Here is a 21142-nt window from a genome sequence, read left to right as displayed (position 1 = left end):
GAAATCTTTTTTAAATCCCTCTCTATAATCAACAGCATCCACAACCTTTTTTGTCACGGCCTTGGATTTTGGCACAAAGACACCACACACTGAGCACTGGAGCTTTTATGTCAGAGGCTTTTAAATACAACATGTCCCATTTGTCAGATTCATATAGGAGCGTACTTACTTTTATTCACTGTTTCGGAGGATCCGTTTTTTGTCCCTTTAAATATATGAAAAAAGTTTGGAATTTCCATTGGATCGTTTTACGTGCAGGAAATTTTCCAACACTTACCTAAAACAATTCTGAAACCCTTTTTGTTTTTCATTTTTCTTATGTTCAACTTATCCTGAAGTTGTGTTATCATTGCACTGTGACCACGTTGTGTGTGTGTGTGTGTGTGTGTGTGTGTACCACTTTAGACCTTTGGACATACTCTTCAAAGGAAAGACACCGTGTAGTTTAACACTACATTCCTGTTTCATTTCTCACTGAGATTGATCATGATCGTACCAGTGAAAGCTCCAGTTTCAGTGAGCATGATTGGCCCTCCCTCTAACCCTCTGCCATCCACCAGTCAGACTTGGTTCCCAGAATGAGCCAGTGAAAGGAATGATAGGAGGGTGGGAGGACACTATTTATCCTCAGTAAGCATGCTGCATGTCAAATGGCCTTGCTCAGAGATTTACAGGCTCATGTTGGGGTCAATCCTCTGTCTTCGTGCGGTTCAGGCCTCGACTCCTTTCGCTCTTGTTAACTGTCTGTGGGGGAGGCAGAGGTCCCTGAGACCCCTTTAAATCTAACTACTGTCCAATATTAACTGCAGCGCAAACAGAACAGTGGTAAACAAATGGCAGAGTAAACACACTCCCAAGGCCTAGAAGACAAACATAGGCAGATATGTTCACTGCACACATTTAAAGTACGGTAAAATGGTTAAATACAAGGAATAGGATTAGGTTAATCTAGATTAAAACTTTCATAAACTTCAAAAACAGTATTTAGTCCATGAAATGCTTATAAAAACCCTTTCATGGTTTATTTTCTTTGCTAATCAAACCTCCTCATGCACACAGAGACAGAAAATGAGTGTTGAATCGCTCTGCCTCTGCCCATGAGGGTTAAGGTCACCATCTTTCCCCATCATCCCTGCTGTCTTCTGATCTATGAAGTCACAGCCAGGTCCAGCTGTTTGGATCACAGTCCCAGCCCTGGCCTTCCTGGGTGTCCCTACTTTCCCTTTTGTCTACCCCCCCGGGACACTTAAACCCTCCTCCAGCACTTCGTCCGCCACTGACGAAGAGCCTCAGCTGCACTCTTCCTCCCTGCTTTTTTAAAAATAGGCTGGAATATCAGACTGGACGGCCGAGAGACCTGAACGCATCCTGGGGATTGAGGAATGTCTCTTTACTTCCCAGATCCTTCATATCTGTGTGAATCATCCAAGTAATTGAGTGTGTTTATATCTGCGTCTGTGTGAAGACAGATCCTGAGTTGCTAGCTGGGGAGAGGATTTTCTGTCCAGATGAGAGAGTGGACTGAGCCCGAGATGAGCTTTTCAGCGGGGGGTTTTCTCTCCACCTCAGATGGTTTCTGCTCCACAGAGCAGCTCCAGTACTACGGTGAGTTCACAGTCGCAGTCGTGCTTCTCCTTTCTCTTCAGCTCCGTCTGCAGGTGTTTTTTTTTTCTCTTCCTTTTGGTGTTGCTTTGCCTTTGCCTTTGCCTTTCACTTCTACTTCTGTTTTTTTCTTTTTCTTTAAGCAGATCTGCACCCTCAGGTATATAATAATATTTACAAAAATTCAGCTGTTTTTGCCCAGTATAAGAAGCTCTGACTCTGCTGTTAGTGAACTGTTTGCATATGGAAGCAACACATTTGAATCAACACTTAAATGTATGCAAGTGACATCAGGAAAATGGTCATGTCTCGTGTGTTTTGTACGAAAGAATGGATTTCACTTGCAGAGCACGTCATTATTCTACACTTTAATGTCCGAGCAGATGATTTTTAGCTTTAACCTGTGCAGGACTTCTGCCTTCATTCCAACACAATGAATAAAGTCTAATTTATGGTGCTCCAAGAAATGCAAATATATCTTTCAGAAGCTCAAAAGGGGGCATGATTTGCCAGAGTCTGAGTCAGTGAATCTTGGGGCAATCTGCAGAACGCATTTACTGTGACATTTGTTCACTCACCTCACCTGTGCAAATGAAATGAAAAAGATGTGTTCAGAGAGAAAATGTGACTCCTTAGTATTTTATAAACTATCAAACTTACCTCAGTGCCAAACATACAATGCTTCTGCATCTATGTATTTGTAGAGTTTTACAGCCCCACCTTCTGGGAATACTCTGATAGAGATTATCTTTGCTTTTGGAGTGAGTACATTATCTCTGGAGTTGACTTCAAAATGAGACTTTGTAGATACTAAATGAAGAAACAACACATTCTTCTTACAAATATTTTTTTCTCCCTAAAGAGGGCCACTTTATTCTCATCATCGTTTTATTGTCTCGCATTGAGACACGAGTGTACTCTGACTGCCCTCTGTGTGCAACACATCCTCATCTCATTCACTCTGACAGTTGATGAATGTCTGCTAAGCTTTTATTTACAGCCTTTGAGAACTCAGTGACATGGAAAAGACGGTTCTTGAGGAGGTTCAGCCGGCTCGCTGCAATTGCTGCACGCAGGGAGGGGGGGGAGCTGAGCGTGCATCAGAGGATCTATTTATATTGACTTGTATCATCAACATATTCTCCCTGTTGTTGGAGGGGGAGCCATGGGGGGTAGTTTGCTGGTGTCGTTTGGCTCCCTAGCGTGCGTGGGATGGAAGGGAGGCTGAGGAGTGTTTAGACAGCGTTCAAATGGTTTACAAACAGTGCGAACCACGGCTCTGTCACACGCCGAGAAAGCAAGGACCCCCCCTCCCCTCTAACCCATTGCCAGCATAGTCTGGTAACGACAGGAAACATCTGGACACGGAACCAAAGACTGGAGAGACTGATCAGAGCAGAAACATCAGTCCAACAGTGGTTTTCTACATGTCCAATCTTCAGAAATGACAAAGTAGATCCTCAGCAACCTGCAGGATTACTGAGGCTTCATATTTAGTTAAAGGTTACTTTGCATTATGTTATGGAGGGACATTTAAGTCAATCAAATGGGAGATTTGGTGCATGGTAACGGTTAGGTTTTACATTATAAGATTAAAAACGATTCAAATATCTGAAGCTCGCAGATGCCTCTCCATCCGTTTCCGAGTCAGACAGGGCCAAACTGAAATTTATTGGTCTATTTTAAAAGGCTCACCAAAATAACAGTAATACAATTTACTAAAGCATTTACTAATTTTGCACATATAACTGAATTTACTCATGAAGGAAAGTTCTGCCCAGGTGGTTTCACCTGCACGACAAAGTGGGTTTCAGGGTATTTACATTTACAATAAAAGGCCCTCATTCTTTTAGGCTTCACTCAAATGAACAATCTAATTCATGATGTGTTAATTAGTGAGCTTCAGAAGGACTGGTTGGTGTTTTTCCTCAGATCATTATTTTCAAATTGTCAAGGACCCAACCCGCTGTTTCTCACTCATCCAGTGTTTGAGCAAACAAGTTTTATGTGGGACTTATGTTATGAGAAACGGTCTGGATAAGAGATCCCATAAGGGTCAGTCAACAGATTCCATATTGGCCCTCTGCTAACTGCACACATTGGTTATACTCAGGTACATTGACAATGTATTATCATGAACCCAAAAGGGGCTTTTTATCTGGATCCCATTTGGGTCAGCCGTATGGGTGAATCCAGGTGGGCTCCCTGTAAGCTGGATCGCTAATGGCATACGTGTGCATGGGGTAACGGCATCAAAATCACAAATTATTTGTATAGCTGCCTCGAGATGACAAAGCTGATTTACTTGTGAAAAGGAGTTCATTTATCTCGCTGTTCATGAAAATACAATTTATTATTTCCAATATCACTGAGGTTAAATCAAGAACTTAAACATAAATGTCTGGTTTCTTTCCTGATGCGTGATTTCACCTTTTCTTTAAAAAAACATATACAATAAGGTTGACCAAAACCCACTTATCTGCGTCAGCCAGCTGTTTGACATCAGACTTTTTATTCTTTTAATCTTAAACCAGCTGCTACAGTTGTCAACACTCCTGATGAGACAATCGTATGAAGTGACCTGTTTGTCTTTAGATTACAAAATTGTCAATTTGTGACAACAAGAAAACGAGCTTTGTTACGCTGAGATAACAAGATAGATTAACTCGTTATCATATCTTCTGTGCCTCCATGCTAAGACAGTCCACACTGTGGAAAAGCAAGCAAGCAAAAATTTGACAGTTTCAAATGTCCTCAATACAGATTGTTTACATTTTCGGATTGATGTTACCACCCTTTATTTTCATGAAACACAATTCCCCCTTAAATTCCCATCTTCAACTGAGACTCCTGACAATTGGGTTGGTTCTGTTTAATCAGTGCATGACAAGTCCCACAGCGGCCTCAGTCTTTCTGGTCCAGCTGTACTTTCATAGGCTGCCAGTGGCCACACATGTTTTCTCAGCGGAGACGGGACTTTGCAAAACACAAGCTGCTGCTGACCCACACTCCGAGATGATTCAGGCCGCCCCAACGCTGAGCGGCCATTAGAGACTGAATGGAGGATCCAGGAAAAGGGGATAAAAAAAAAATCATAAAGGGCACCGGGAGTTCTCAGCTGCATCCTGTTTCAGCAGTCTGAACAAGTTCACAAGTTCTCACCCTCATCGTTTTTATTGCATCCCTTAAGAGCCCTTAAGTCAAACGAGTCACGTAAAATCGCAGTCCTGTGATGCTCTTTGACTTTGACCAGCGTCATCGGGTGTCTTCAAATGTTCAGCTTGGTTCCGGTCACGCTTGTTGCAATCAGTCCAACTCTTTTGTTTCATTTGAGGCTTAAATACGTGTGAAACATTTTCACACAGATGCAAAACAACATGACACAGTTGTTCGCTCATCAGGTTTGTAACCTCCAACACAACAGTTGGTCAGGACTGTCATCATTCTCTTCCAGACATGCTGGCTGACCCTCTGGGATATCCCCTGCAGGACCATGACTTCCAGCTGCTCCCTTACAGTCAACAGCAGTACATCCCTGCCAACCTGCCCTTCTCCCTCTACGGCTCCCCTCCTTCCTCCACCCCCTCTCCTTCCTCTTCCTCTTCGTCCTCTCAGCTCTGCCATCCTCCATATCAGTACAGCCCTCACTGCCTGGAGGCTCCCTGTGATGCCACCCCGGAGCCCCTCTGTGTGGGCCTATCGCAGGGGCTCGGAGCAGCAGGGCTGCCCCTAGGGCGGAGGTTGCGGATGGGCTCAGGGGGGAAGGGCAGAGGTCAGGACGAGCTGTGTGTGGTGTGTGGAGATAAAGCATCAGGGTATCACTACAATGCCCTCACCTGCGAGGGATGTAAAGGTATCTGTTTGATCACGTGTGTTTTTTTTTTTATGTCTGTTGATGTACTTTTAAGTTACAGCTGATTGTTCTTTTCTTTTTCACTGCAGGCTTTTTCAGGCGCAGTGTGACTAAAAAGGCTGTGTATCACTGTAAGAGCGGCGGCGGCTGTGAGATGGACATGTACATGAGGAGGAAGTGCCAAGACTGTCGGCTGAGAAAGTGTCGCGCTGTAGGAATGCTGGCCGAGTGTAAGAGACATCTGGTTCAAATACATGAAACGAACTGTGGAACATGATGTAACCGGAGAAGCCATTTGCACATCTAAAATGATACATGTGCTGGAAAAGTATATATTCTTTCCTCCCAGGCCTTCTGACCGAGGTGCAGTGCCAGTCCAAACGATTGAGGAAAGGAGGAAAGGGAAGAGTGCCGGAGGAAGAGGAGAACACAGACAGCAGGAGAGTCAGCTCCACCAGCAGGTTACCCGGACAGGTATGACACATCTGGATTCAGCATTTCAGCTGAACTATAAGGATTTCTGTGGCCAACATGAAGGATGGTTGATCAGATTGTCATATGAGTTTTTAAAAAAAAAAATTCTAAGAAGAGTGTGATCTCATTCTGTCATATTGAAATATAAATATTTATATTTAGATATACCACAGTTATGGAAGATCTCCTAACAAAGTGCTTCTGGGCAAACAGCCAGACAAAAATGTATATTCTAGTCTAATCCTGACAAATCATTCCCAACCTTATGACACACAAGATCTGTGTCGACTGATATAGTATAGTATAATATTCCAGCCTGAGTATTTTGATGGTTAATCTTCATGCTGATGAGCCACTGTTGGTTGAACAGTGTTGATGACACATTTGATGCAGGTTGCTGAGTGTTTCTTTATTTGATATAAGTGGTTATTTGGTTAGATGAGTGGCTGGTTTATTTTTCAGGCTTTTTGGCAGGTGATTACATTGACTGAAAGGGCCAGAACACAGATGATTGCATGATGATTTATCAGACGTTTTGTTGATCTGGTGCACTAACAGTTAGATTTCATGGTTGCTAGTAGGATGTTTGGTGGTTTGAGCTGGTTAATTGGATGAAAGGGTGACCGGATGGTGCGAAGATGTGTATACTTACAGGCTCCTCATATTTATCTGCCATCTAATAGCTCTTGTCTGTCTTGTTGTTTTTTGCGGGGGGAACTGACATTTTTAATCTGGGACTAGTTTAAGCTTGTGCTCACTTCCATCTGCTCCAGGCTCTATCTGCAAGTTTAACTCGAGAACAGAAATTCATCGTGGACAGGATGGTGGAAGCTCATCGTCTCTACAGGGATCAGGACAGCAGCAGTTACATGGTGGGTCACTGTTTGGAAGCCACACAACTACAAAGCTCATTTTGTACAGTTTTTGTGTTGTCCTGATGTTGTATCTCCTGTGTCTGCGGGCAGATGTTTGAGTGGCCGTGTGCAGCAGAAGGGGAGGGCCCACCTGATGTTTTATCCCTACACCTACAAAGACTGCTGCAGTTTGCCAGAACAGTGCCGGGTAAGATGGATCAAACATCTATAATCTATTATTCTGGAGTGTTAAAAAAAAAGAAGAATAGAGGATGATTTAAGAGGGTAAATATTCAGATATTTCAAAGAGACCAGTGTTGAAATGAAGAAGCCTTTGTAAATGAGGCCCTACCAGCTGTTGTTTGTTTTCTAAATCTCAGATCATTTGGATTTTTAAAGCCAGAATTTACAGTTTAACAAACTCTTAGCAACCGTTTTATTAATCTTATTAGCTACTGAAACATTTAAGGAATTAGTCTCAATGTAATCGATCGTCTTTTGTCAAATCCCTCATGACAAGACCAAGTTATTACTGTGTGAGTCCAGCTCATAAAACTCTTCGACATCTCTGTCCTTACTCTTGTACTTGTGGCAGCGAGAGGACACACGTGGATTTGACTTGAATTTAGTGTGCGTTTAAAGGAAGGAACAAGTCACACGCAGATTAAGCCAAAAGGGCGTTAATATTTTTAGCATCATTTAGCAACTTGGGTCAAATGTTTTGGGTGGTCCTCCACAAGCCTCTCACAATAAGAGTCTGGGCCTCTGAATTGGTTAGAAGTTGCGTCGTCATACATGCCTCCTCAGTCACACACGCATTTGCAGTTCTGCCAACAAATATTTAAGGTGACTGCGGTCAAGCCTTTCCTCCTGTCATCTTTTAGCCACACATTTGGAAATGTGCCTCATTGGCCAGGTGGACTCATTTTTGTCTGAGATTTAACTTCCTGGCCTGTGTCTTGAGATGCTGCTTAAGTTTGAACAGAATATTCCCTTCTTATAACGACTTATATTAGGTTCCTTTTGCAGCATAGCAGCCCTGCAACATGGTGCTGCCACCATCGTTCTGTACCGTGAATAAACATTTCACATATGGTGAACTATAACGGTGCCAGTATAAGAAAAAACAAATAATCATGCTCCCCACACAGGTTTCGAACTCCTAGATTACTCAGACCAGAGCGCCCTCTTGTCCGTCTCTTCGCTGGAGGTCATGTTCCTGCTCTCAGCTCAGCAGTTCTCCTACAACCCAGCCAGCCCCAGCCCAGGTGAATAACCCACTCCGCTTCTTTCAGAATACCAACACATTAATATTTGATGCAGACTTGAAACAATACTTTATTCAATCAGCCCTGCAGCTTTTTAGCATGTCAACACACAGTTGGATCAGAAATGGAGACTCTAAAGAATACATCCAGAGCAGGACACTGGTCAGTTCAGGTGAGCTCCTCTATGCTCATTAGTCTTACAAGCTGTGGAATAAAATGCTTCAGTAAATTAATTAGCATTTCCCATATGGTGATACGAACAGGAAGCAGTGAGGATCTCCTCGGGCCAGTGCTCAACTTCCTCCGCAGCATGGCGGCGCTGCAGGTGACGGAGGCTGAATACGCTCTGCTTACTGCCACGGCTCTGCTCTGCTCAGGTCAGACCGGGAACCTCCAGTTTGTAAATGTTCTGTAGGAGATTATCCAATCCGGGTGAGCTCCTCTTCTGCAGTGTTGTGAACCTGTGCCTCTCTATCTCGCTCTCTGTGTGTCCCTGATACGCAGACCGGGCGTCCCTGCAGGCAGCCAGCTGTGTTGAAAAAATGCAGGAACTGATCCTGGACCTTATGTCCAAAGTGTGCGGGGCCCAGGCTGGAGCAGCACGAGGGGCACCACAGCGGCTGGGCCGCCTGCTCGGCAGACTGACGGAGCTACGGACCCTCCATCACAACTACCTCCTCCTGACAAGACAACAGCGCGGACACTGACTGAGAGGAGAGGCAGGAAATGACTGTCATCTTTGCGGAGCTGCGACGCCGTCTTCAACATGCAAGACCTCCATCTGTTTTTGATGGGACGTTGGATCAACAGGGTTGACTTTTTGGGAAAAACTGACACAAATCTTTTTCTAAAGTGACTTTAGTTTTAGTTATTATAGAACTTCAGCTTCTCAGATGTGCTTTTTCGACTTGCTGTAATTTGGTTGAGCTAAACACTTTTATAGGCCTTTTTATACTTGTTGTATACAGTTAAGGTACTTTCAGTACTTTTTACTTTGTTGAATGATGTTAAAATAAAGCAACAAGTGAATGTGCCATCTGAAGTTTTTTTGCTCACGTGGTTTCTGAGTGAACGATCTAAATATGAAATACAAGAATGACCTTACTATGGGCTTAGAGAAAAAACAAAACTCCCGGTAAGTACCCAAAATGTTCTTTTTTTATTTCCCAAAATGAGGAAATAACTGGTCAGACAAAATTAGGTGAGCAGGTAAAATATGACAGTACAAGCTGACAAAGGTGTACTTTTTCATCTGATAAAACGGGGCTCTGGATAATAAATAAAATAAACACGGATGGTGGTTGGTCTTGAGTAAAATCAACATAAAGCAAACGTGTGAAGTCATCTGTTAAAATATTGGCTGCATGTTTTTAAAACCTCACTTCATTTGTCTTAAATAAGATTTTATTCACAATTTAACCAATATAGTTTTATTTCTATAGTTCTGTCTTCCATAAATAAATTATTTCTCTCTGTATCAAAAAGAGAATTCAAATATAAAGAACAACGGCTCATTGTGTTGTATGCTGATAATACGAATAACACACACACACACACGCGCACACACACACACACACACACACACCACAATGAAATTACATTAGAGACGAGCTTAGTACACTGCAGCAAGTCAGGAATTATTTCATCTGCACAAGTATACACAGCCTCGCTTTGTCACTTGTGTGCTGATTGAAATACGCAATTTAAAACGGCAACATTAAATTAAAATGAGTTTGATAATACACATACATATGTACACAAAGTGTGCCATTAAAATATACAAGAGTCCTTTGCAAAAGATTTAAAAAAAACAAAAACTATTTTATAAAAGATGGCAGTGATCCATTCATCAGTCATCTGCAGTTCATATAAATGTCAAATCTCTATTCTGATAGTTTGATCCCTTGGCAGTAGCATTATACAAAATAGTGGGAATTCTTCTACATTTGATCCAGACACACAGATTTATGACATCCAGGTGGAGTAAGCAGACACCTTGAAACATCCCTGAATGGGGAATTTACGCTTACTGACTGCAGCAACGTGGGGCTTAAGGTAACTTCATTTGCACATCTTCAACAGCGAGAACAAAGGCAAACAGCGCTGCTCTGTGTGTCATACACTAGTGGTTTGTTAATGAACTACAGTCCGGGACTCAGTGCTGCCAGGGCAACCTCTACAGACCACAGTGTGAATACATATCCGCTTGGCAGCAGGACTCGGCCCACCTGCTGCGTTACAGGGGAGGAGAAGTGAACAGTGGCCGACTGTGGGCGCACGCCGGGCTCTCAGTCGCCCTCTACAGGTAGTTAGAGGCCACAAAGCAGTGGCTGTGGCTGACTCTGCTCTGGTGGATCATGGCACGGTCGTACGCCACCTGTACGGACTTGCGGATGCTGGACTTGCGGCCCTCCATGATGCGCAACTTGTCAGCTGTGTCATCTACACCCAGGGGGGTTACCTTGTCACGAGGAAGCCACTGCCTAGAATAGCAGTGGGAGAGATTTTGGATCAGCAGAGCAGAAGAACAAAAGCAAAGAACAAGAAAAAACTGAATGTGGTGAACTGAACACAGCACTCTGGGACGCCTTTCGACAAAACACCTGCTCCATCTCTGTTGCCTCAGTGTGGCCAAAGGAGCACTGCATAACATCTGAATAAGTGTGAAACTCACCATGTCCGCTTGTTGTCAAAGAAAAGCACCAGGTAGAGTCTCTCATTGGTCTCCTCCTGCCTCTGCTCCCCCAGACAGAGCACATCTTTGGGTGGGACCGGAATGGGCACACCGTTGTGAAGCAGGCCCTCCTCAGGCATCTCTGGGTCAATGATCTGAAAAAAAGGAACAGTCCAACAGGTTAGTTGAGGTAACAGGTAAGTTAGAGGTACACATTTGTTGACAGCTCAGATAGCAGCAACATTAGGTAAAATAAGTGAATACCAGAGCAGGGTAGGAGGGATATCCCCGACACTTGGCCCACACCAGGTCAAGAGGCTCCAGCTCCGTCTCATCCTCTGACATTTGGCTAACGTTGCCTTCAAGACAACAGAAGACACTCCAATAATCAATGTTCAAGAAAATTAACAGAACAAAAATAAATAAATAAATACAAAGCAACACAGTTTTAGATTAAATTAGAGCATAAAAGTAGGGAAAAGTACCAGTGTAATCTGAGTCTCCATTGACTATCTCAAGAAGAGGGATTTTGGACAGAGATGGTTTTCCGAGGCTTCGTTTGGGTGGTGAGCTACTGTAAAACAGTGCAGTGCATTGTCAATGACTGTCAGTTATTCACAAAACCAAATGAACAAGAAGAAAACAACAACAAACGCGTCTTACATTTCTTTGTGGAGGATCGGGCATGGACTGGACTCGGAATCGGATCCGCTGTCTTTGTGTCTGTCGAAGCCATTCGTCAGGCCTGAAATCAAAACGGAGAAATCACACATCGGCTCCAACTGAAATCATGTGAGCAGGAATAAAAAATAAAAAAAACAAAGAGGACATCTTAGCATCAGTTATCGCTGGACTTGTGTTCGTCACAATGACAGACGGCTTCATTATAGGGCTGACTGTTTTAGTTCGCTAAACTGAAGTGACATTTTCACTGAGCCAATCTATAGACAGCTAAACACACTTATTCCAAACAGCATTCAGTTTTTGATCACTTCAGCGTTTTGTGTAGTAATTTCTAAAGTATCTCTTGGGTGAGACACTTCAAACTTGGTTCAAAAATGTGTTTAATGCCAGTAACTAAGTGAAGCTTCTTACCACTTTCCAGTGTATGATTCAGTTTCTTGTCCAGCCCAGTATCTGAGCACATGTCTTTACTAGGGGTCCATAGTTCTTCAAGTGTGGGGGGTCCTGGGCTTTTCTGGGGGGTCTTTGAAGGAGTGGACAAAGGTGTGGAGGATGGGGTGCTCACTGTGGAATTGGGAGCTGTGGGGTTGTTACTTGTATTCTCGTCCTGCAGCCCCTTTCCATTCATCAAAGCGTTGTCTCTCTCCCTGAAAAGCTTAGCTCCATTTTTTGCTTTCCTAAACAACACAGAGGTCCGTCGTCCAACTCCTCCGGGGGTGGGCCGTGGGGGGACACTGAGCCCTGGCAGGCCGTTGGCCATCACCTGTCCTTCACTGTGCAAAGTGGGTGGCGGTGTAGCTGACCGCTCTTGTGCTTTAGTGCAATTAATGTTCTCCGTGGCGCTGTTTGAGAGGTCGCTGTCCATCTTGAGGCGCTTGCAGGGCCAGCTGGGGGACTCGGGCTCCCCTGTGATTGGCCGCAGGGTTGGAGGCTCCAGAAGTGCGTCCTCCCGTCGTGGAGGTGGAGCCGGTCCCGTAGGTTCCAATGTCGGGGGAGAAGTGGATTTGTGGTCTTCTGAAAGATGAACAGACAAAGAAAATTTAATATGACTCGTCATTTATTTCAAATGAACGTCTATTTTGTACGTAGTGTGATGTGGTGGTGTAGTAGTCACACTGGAAAATGGTGTCACTTCGTGATGATTTACGTTTCATTCTTACACACTAACCACAGCCCAAAAGGAGATGAGGAATTCAGCTAAATATAGAGCACCTTTTCAAGACAAGTGAATAAAAAAAAATGTTGCTCTCACAACTGTACACCAGCAGCATGGTAGCATGGCAGTTTGTTATGACTAAAGTCACAACCGCTCTGCTGTCGTCCTCTATGGAGGCAAAAGACTGTTTGACTGGCCTAGTCTGTAGTCAGACGTGGAATGATATGGCATGACTGTACATGGCCAATGGAGAGTGGTGAGTCCATGAGAGTGATGTACAGAGGAGGTGCAGACACAGAGTGCACTGGGAGAGAAGAGTTGTGAGGCAGCCATGGCTAACGAGACTCTGTGGGCCCCTACTTACTAGACTGGAGACAGTGGGGTGGTTGGGGTTGGTGCGTGGGGGGGACCCTGGCTCAATTACCTGAGGACAATGTTCCGTTAGCTCATGTTCACACTTGGTCTCATAGAAAAAAAAACGTGGCTTTTAAGGTTCATGCATTGGCAATTACATACTATTGACATGTCAGTGGACCCCGTCACCCACCTTTGTCTGAGGATGAAAGGCCGTTATCTGCCTTGGCATCTTTGTCGTCATCTTCCTCATCATCTTCATCCTCCTCCTCTTCCTTGAAATGTCCGTTGTGGGTGCTGTGGCGGGGGTTTTGACCCTGTTTGTAGCGGATGTTGTTGATCTCGCGGCGAAGAAGACGGATGCGTCGAGTTCGAGCGCCACTGCCTCGCATGGATGTCACGAAGTCCAGCTTGTCGAGCAACTCCTTCAGCTGTTCCTCCACCGTCATATGGATTCGGTTATCCGGATCCAGCACACTGTCAACTGAACACGGCAAGGAGTTGGCTTTAGTATGTGCATGTAATATGTAAAATAAGAAAAGACAATGCTACTGTAGAAGTGAGCCCCAAACAACTTTTACACAAGTTTGCCAGATATATACAATGTCAACAGGTGCAGCAACAAAGTATCCTCTCTACACATAAGTAAAGAAAAAATATAAAAATAAGTAAATTTATTTTTACCTTTATTGTTAAATGTACAAATCTGTTTATATTTAGTTTACTGATGTTTATTATTATTACTATTATTATTATTATTTACCCTACTCTTCATACTGTAGATTTGTATATTGCTAATGTTTATTTCTCTGATGTTTATTCTATACTGTAGATTTGTTTATAGCTGATGTTTATTCTATTCTATTTGCTTGTTTTTCCTTTAATTGTTTACATATCTTTTATACTGTACGCTGTTGCAACACAATAATTTCCCAAATTGGGATGAATAAAGTATTTATCTATCTATCTATCTAAAGTGGTACTAGAGTCAGAATATCAAGGACACCGATTTCCAAGTATCCATGAAATCTTGTTCCTATTTTTAGTACTTTTGTGTGCTTTCACCGGGTACTTTTTGTTTAAATGTTGTGTGCTGATGTTTGTTTGTAACTCATCTGTTATATTCTATGCTTGTTTGAAACAGGTCTCTCTTGAGAATGAGACTCAATGGTCTCAGTGACATTACAGATAAGAAAAAAAATTAAAAAGAAAATAAATAAACACACATCCAAAACAAATTTTGTGAGAAATGTGTTCACCCATCTGCTGTCTACATGCATAATACCACAGCTTCTTTAAAACAAACACTTCCAAACAGAGAGAGCTCTCACAGAAAAAAAAAACTGTTCCGCACGTTACAAAAACACAATTTGCTGAAATCTCAATAAAAGTGAAATATGCAAAAGAAGACAGACACGCCGAGAGACATGAAAACAGTTTACAGAAACACCGCTGTGACTTACCGTCGTCCCAGGTGCAAGCGTAGAAGTCTCTTTTCTGGGGTGACTCTACGAGATGCATGCCGGTGTCCAGGTCCAGGCCGGTGTTGGCGGATTGTCGTTGGGCATGACGCAGCACGGCGCCCCCTAAGTCTCGAAGACGCAGTGCTGCCCTGTGAAAGACTGTGTCTTTGGCATTGTAGAGGAGGCAGTTTGACACCATGAGATTGAAGTCCGCCTCAACATCAGCCACTGAGCGGTAGGTATGACTTTCAAGCTTGGAGCGCATAGCGGAGAAGTCCATTGGCTGGCTGATAAACTCCAGGTAGTCAGGAACCTGAGGACATGTTAAAACACACAAATGTATTCATGTGTAAATAACTGATGTTAAAAGAAAAGAAAAGAAAATCCTACTTATATCTAAATCAACACTGTATTAGTAGCTCTTTGAGCTATCATATTATATTGTCTGGCCACATATTTTTCGAGCCAACTTTAAGCCAAAATATGATCAACCAGAATGTATGGACAGGAGAAAAGGCAAAGCAAAGGTTAAACCGTGTATTTTTACATCCATCTTTATAGCATATTGTGGAGATGTGATTTGGGAGCTGTTATTTTTCTGGCCCCTGTTCCTGGAAGTGTCATAATGTTTTATAACTGTCAAGTCAGTTTTGGTCTAAAACAAATTTACAATTACTGAAAATAAACAATCATTCTCTTCCAGAAAGTTTTTATTTTAGACCTTTACTCCACAAAATGATGCATGTAAAGATCATAGCAAAGAGTTTCTATCTGCTCGTCTAAAGTCTCGAGTTGTGGGATTCTGCAGGGAAAGGCTGCTTGAACACTGTAGGGAGAAAGATTTGCTTTCCACTCAGTTTCTGTTTTTCTCATTTGAAAATGTGGATAACGCCCATTTAAATAATTGAGAATGGCTGAAGTGTTCCTGCTGCAACTTTGGCTGAACAATTCAACGTAGTTCGCTGACAACAGTGGTATCATGAGCCCAGCTGACAAAGCAAATGCTATAGCTGACCCATTTACAACACCAAAAATGCCTGGGGTACAACTTTGGTCCCCCATTGCATTATTTGTCTTCATACTGCATATTTTTTACACACACATTTGGGACAAAACCACATATAATTACAACTTCTGGTATTAGCGTTACATTCTTGAAGAAATATGTAAAGTGAATACAGAGTGGACATAATTCCACAGCCACAGAGCCCTCCCATAGAGTAAAACCTGGGTGCGAGTGCATCTGTAGTCAGTATGATAATGACAAATATAACAAATGTCTGACCTCCTTTATGTCAACTGGCAGGGCAAAAATCTGGGCTGTGTCCTTCTCCTGAAGCTGGTCCAGAGTGGAGCGAAGCAGCACAAACATCGGAGTCAGCTGCATCTCTAGAGCCGTCTGGTGAACGTTGACCTGCAATTTTAGGATTTACATGCAAGGTGAAGAAGATTAACTTTTTTTTTCCTTTTTAAAAAGCAGAACAACTAATAAATATGCTTTTAGGTTAAATGTCATCTTTGATGAGCTTTCTTGTTTCTTGTCTTGTTTTCGATTTGGGGATTGCTACTGAATGAATTTGTAATGGTGCTTTTCCATTACATAGTACCGAATGGTATGATAAGGCTTGGCTCACTATTTTTTAACCCTATTCACTAACCCCATGTAGTACTACCTGTACTACCGTAGCCAATAAATTACGGTGATGTGGAAACACTGCAGAGGCATGAACAACGTCTATACAGCAGCATACAACGACACACCTCCTTGTTCCATGCAGATGTATGAAAGTCTGGCAGATAGTTTGCAACATAAATGATGAATATCTCATCTGTGCACACAGATCACAAACTGCGTTTATTACTAATAAATACATGTCTATCAACTGCAAGTATGGATTTACAGATGGAGCTTTGTTTCTCTGCTGACAGGAGTTGAGCTCCGTGTCGGGTCGGGTCATTATGATCCCTTCCAAAAGACATTCAAACGCTTCTGAACTAAAAGCCTGTCACAAACCCATTCAGTGCAATAACTACTTTATACTCCTCTACAGTTCTCACTTGTAAAGTCATTTTGGTTAAATGCGCCTGCTAAATCAATGTAATGTAATTAACAGACGCACATGGCGAGGTCACACGTCTCAACTGTGATGCTGGCAAACAGAGGATACCACCCACAGTGATGAGATACTGTATGTAATGGAAGACGAAGCGAGTCGGTCTGTACTGCAACGTACCATGTAATAGAAAAACGCCATAATAGCCATCTGTTTGTTACGTGTAAATGAGAAAGGCGATCATCCAAATGTGTGAGAATCTCTGATTAAGTTGGAGAACAATTCAAAATTTGAAGTACATACTGTATATGTTTGTTCTAAACTAATTTGCATTACATACATTCAGATTTTTCTTTCAACATGTCAACGGTGAATGAACAAGCCTGAATATGAAACATTTCACCTTGTGAGCATGATTTATTCATATACTGTGTGTTACCTGCTCTCTTTTGAGCTTCTCTCTCTTGCGTATGAGCTCCACCAACAGCCTGGCTTTTTCAAGGTCATGTCGAAGCTTCTGCCAATATCTCAGTGCTTCTCTAGCCGCAGAAATCTTCTCATCCACCTCAGGCTACAAAGGACAACTCATGTCAGAAATATACCAAAGAGCTATAAATTTTTTATTTTATTTTAACAGTTGTTTTGCTTTATTGTAACCATTAGAAAAGCAATGCAGCCACAGATTTCAGACACTTTGGATTCGTTTCCTGGCCTGACCTGCTCTGTAGTCCTTTGGGTCTGAACGTTAGAGTGCAAACGCCGGACCAGCGGCACGCCGTTTCTCGACTGACGCTTTAGTAACCAGTAGTTATGCAGCCTCTGCATAAACTGGCTTTTCCTTTGGAGGAGGATTCCTTTGCAGATAATATTCAACCTGTGAAACAGAGAAAGACAAAAGTTTGTCTTACCGTCATCATAACTGACATTAATTAAGGTATCTCCCCAAGAGCTCTATCATAATTGTACACTCGTACTTTTAATTACAATTACAAAACAAAACTCAACAAAAATAATGTTTTAAGCAACTGAAGTTTCTCTTAGAAATATGATTATTTTATGAAAACCATATTTGTTAAAAGTAGGTGAAAAGAAAATATTTTCAAAATTTTCATATAACAACAGAACACAACGTTTTATCCAAAATAAACAGAACTTAACCTGCTTGTGGGTATCTGAGGCACTGTCACCTGAGGTGAACCAGTGTGTTGTGCTGTTGACTCTGTGTTCTTCTTCCTTTTCTTTTTATCCGTCTTGGCACCATCTTCAGACTTTCTGCCTTTTTTCGGTGTGGTTGGACCGTCTGTGTAGGCACTCCGCCCTCTGCTAGCTCTCCCTCTGCTGCCCACTACTCGTCCTTCAGTCTCATCGTCTGAACCAGTCTCTTGTCCCGGAGGAGAGTGGGCCTCACAGAAAGCCGTTTTTTTAACTGAGAACGTGGTGCCATTGATGTTTGTTTCCCGCACAGGATCAATTTTCATAAATAAGCCAGCACGTTGAGCACAAGTGACATGAAAAGCAGTGTAACAGTTGGCCTTGTGGCACTGAATAGATGCACCACGGCCCTTTTGCTTGCACAGGTAGCAAGTCAATTTCCAGCGTGCTGGGGGAATGTTATCAACCCCTTCCACTGGTTCCAGAAATACAGTGTTGGCAAAGCAAACTTCGGGGATCCATATTGCACAAACTACATGTGCCCACCGACCATCACTCGTTTGTTTGAAAGCTCCGCCCCGATTTGGACACAGAACACAGTCAACAGGTTTCTGAGGAGACTGAAGGCAGCAGCGGCACAGCCACTGACCTTCAGGAACGTAGGGCACCCCGTAACACTCCTGGTGCACAGCCAGGTTGCAGGAGTCACAGAAGAGGATGACATTGCTGTTGAGGCATTCGTCATCCAGGCACACGCAGCAGAAGGCATCATCATCAATAGTGCTTTGAGAAGGCGCCCGGCTGCGGGCTTCTCGGTATGCCTCCTCCTCCAACCGATCCACCAGCAGCTCAAAAGTGTCCGATGAGACAAACGAGAAACCCTCTGATGTCCGTCCAGCATTTACCATCTCCAGCCAAGCAGTGTCCTCTTCGTCCATGTCATATTCTGCTTCAGATTCCTTCTCCTCAGCTGAGCGTTCAATGTAGCGATAATATGCTGCAGGCAGTGGAGGCGCCTCAACTGGCATGAAGGTTTCCAGAATATGAAACTTGGGTTCAGGAAGAGTCATGTGGTGATAGTGTGATGTGTTAAGTTTTTCAGGTGACTGAGGATGAGAATTAGCACGGTGGTTCTTGGAAGGTTGTGGCAACTTGATAGAGGAGCGTTTGGAGTCTTTCCTGCGGCCTCTTGGTGTGACGGGTTTACGTGTTGTTTGGGTACTGCTGGTGGGAGAGGATGACTGCTCACTGTTCTCTTTGTTGCTATTGCACTCACTGATATCCTGAGCCATCATCTCATCTTCTGTGATGACCTCCAAAGGCTCCAGGATGGAAATGCGGTGAAGTCTACCATCCAGTTCCACCTCCACCACTTTCTGAGCCTGGGCATATGAAAGGGTTTCTCTGCTTGGAGATGCTTTAAGGCTGTAAGGGGACGGCGATCGCTGGCGGGCAACCCCGCGCCCGCCGGCTGTCCCATTGGATTTTTTTACATCTACGCCACCTCCTCCGGCCCCCTGGCCTTTCCGACGTGGCTTCCTCATAGGCCACTAGTCACACTTTCCAACCTGTTAGTTAAAATGAAATCAAATCAAGAAATTGTGGTGCCAGATTATTAATAAAGGTCAGTATAAAAAATAAAAATTAAAGTAAAGACATTTTCAATTTATATTGTTTATGTATTAATTCATACTGCTTGTCTTTATCATTAAAGAGAGGCAGAGGGGCAGTAACTATTTCTCATATTTCTCAATATTAGCTTGCTTTAATTGAGTTTTCCATGAAAAAAAATGCATTGACATCAGCAAGTAAAATGTGATGACTGTGCTGTAGCAACATCCAAACCTCAGACAAGAAAGGTTGAACCTCATAGCATGTTTAATCTAACAAATACACATTATTTGTTCATTACTTAAGTTTTATTAGTTAATATCGCTATTCTGCAGTGTAAACATTCCTTTACATAAGGAAATCAGACGTCTAGCAAGCCAAACAAGTGAAATTAATAAACTACTGTGCTGACAGCCATTTATCGGGCAAGCGATGCATAGCATCTACTATTAAAACACAAACGGACAGTAAAGTTAAACGAACAGCAGATTTTTCTCGACTTTTATCTCACAAACGGTTCGCAGGCAAAATCAGGGTTTGCTACATCGATGTGGTCCTATCCAATCAGCTTTCAGAAAAGTCTGGCTGATCCATCAGAGAGCCAATCAGCTTCTAGAATACCACAGTCTCAACAGATCACAGCCCTTATTTCAGGAGTAAAATGTCAGCCATATTTACACTTTTAAAACACTGTTAAAAGCTCTAAAGCGGTTAACAGCTTGACAGTCGATTAGAGAGGATGATTCAGTGTTTCACCGGTCAAGTCAGGATAGGAATGCCATGGTAATGTGACGGTCCTCTGGCATAAAGCACCGTGGAAAATAATTGATCAACTAGCCAGCCTGCTAACTTTAAAAGGTGGACAGTACTAACGTTAGCTGGTTTGTTATTTTTTAACGCTGACAATATAAATAAACCGCGTCGACATAAAACAGAGACAAAAGTTCATGACAACTCAACAGTAGAGGAAAGTAATAGGATAACAAATTTAAGATATCTTACCTATTATGGCAACTGACAGACAGGGGTACTCGACAGCCGGCGGTTTGAAGCCGCTTTTACAGTAATGGTTGCCTCACTTGCTATACTTTCGAAGCTAATAGCTACCGTTTGCCTGCCACAGTTTGCTGATACAACCTGTATATTTTGCCATCATAAAACGCTTCCCTTTTCTTCACGACACGGTATTTAAGAGGCCAGAAGTCATTCCTAAAGGCACACAGAAAAGAATAATAATATATCTGCAGTATTAACCTGAGAGACAGCTTATATTGAGAGGAGGAATACTAGCCTCTTTCGGCTAGTTGGCTAGCTGTTTGCAGTCTTTCAGTATGTGCTAAACCAATTCCAGCCAAAGTAAAAGCATAGAACTTCCGGATGCATATCTATAAAATAATGTCATTTTGCGACAGCTACTACAGCTCAAATTAAGCTTATTTAAAAAGGGACCGAAAATTATTACAAACCAGATGCATTTGATTTTCCTGATAACATTTTTTTTCAGATTATTGGTTATATTTCAGAATATAAAGCACATAAAAATTGACAAAGTCCCATGGCTCAACAACTTCACTATGTCAATATTCCTGCAATATCTATGAAAATAATATGACAATAGTACTACAAATAGAAATTGCACTCAAATTCATCTTTAACTTTTTGTGTTTTGAGCGAGTTACTCTCAGAATAGAAGTAGCCTCAAGTCTGTAATTTTAATTGTAAAGAAGTGCACAGAATGAAAATATAACTGAAAGTTATGAGCTATTAAACAAGCTCTAAGACTTTCCATTAACAGAACATCAATTGAAGTAATATTATGTGGATATAAAATGAACGTATTAATAATTGCAATACTAATTAAAATTGTACATTTAAAATATTTTTAAAGTTGTTTTTGTTCTTCCCATAGATATTTACTTTACAAGTCATCTATTTATTTTACA

At 42.5% G+C, this 21142-nt stretch overlaps 2 protein-coding genes across 2 annotated transcripts; one reads left to right on the top strand and one right to left on the bottom strand.

Annotated features, from left to right (window-relative positions):
* Positions 1-1357: 1357 nt before the first annotated feature.
* Positions 1358-8811, top strand: nr1h5 (nuclear receptor subfamily 1, group H, member 5). The gene is made up of 10 exons (XM_075476248.1): positions 1358-1605; positions 5057-5455; positions 5545-5685; positions 5805-5929; positions 6703-6801; positions 6895-6991; positions 7935-8051; positions 8134-8223; positions 8315-8428; positions 8556-8811. The coding sequence occupies exons 1-10, from the start codon at positions 1509-1511 to the stop codon at positions 8756-8758; spliced, it is 1482 nt and encodes a 493-aa protein (XP_075332363.1). The 5' UTR covers positions 1358-1508; the 3' UTR covers positions 8759-8811.
* Positions 8812-8832: 21 nt separating this feature from the next.
* Positions 8833-20521, bottom strand: brpf3b (bromodomain and PHD finger containing, 3b). Its single transcript, XM_075476246.1, has 13 exons — positions 20202-20521; positions 17595-19156; positions 17154-17310; positions 16876-17007; positions 15668-15796; positions 14383-14695; positions 13113-13403; positions 11821-12423; positions 11389-11470; positions 11211-11299; positions 10990-11084; positions 10726-10880; positions 8833-10534 (listed from the first exon to the last, which is right to left on the bottom strand). Exons 2-13 carry the CDS (start codon positions 19130-19132, stop codon positions 10351-10353), a joined length of 3768 nt encoding a protein of 1255 aa, XP_075332361.1. The 5' UTR covers positions 19133-19156; positions 20202-20521; the 3' UTR covers positions 8833-10350.
* Positions 20522-21142: the final 621 nt, after the last annotated feature.

The sequence above is a fragment of the Odontesthes bonariensis genome, chromosome 10, assembly GCF_027942865.1.
Source record: "Odontesthes bonariensis isolate fOdoBon6 chromosome 10, fOdoBon6.hap1, whole genome shotgun sequence".
In the NCBI taxonomy this organism is placed as follows: Eukaryota; Metazoa; Chordata; class Actinopteri; order Atheriniformes; family Atherinopsidae; genus Odontesthes; species Odontesthes bonariensis.
Note: the sequence above shows the minus strand (reverse complement) of the source record. Positions and strands in the feature narration are given on the sequence as shown.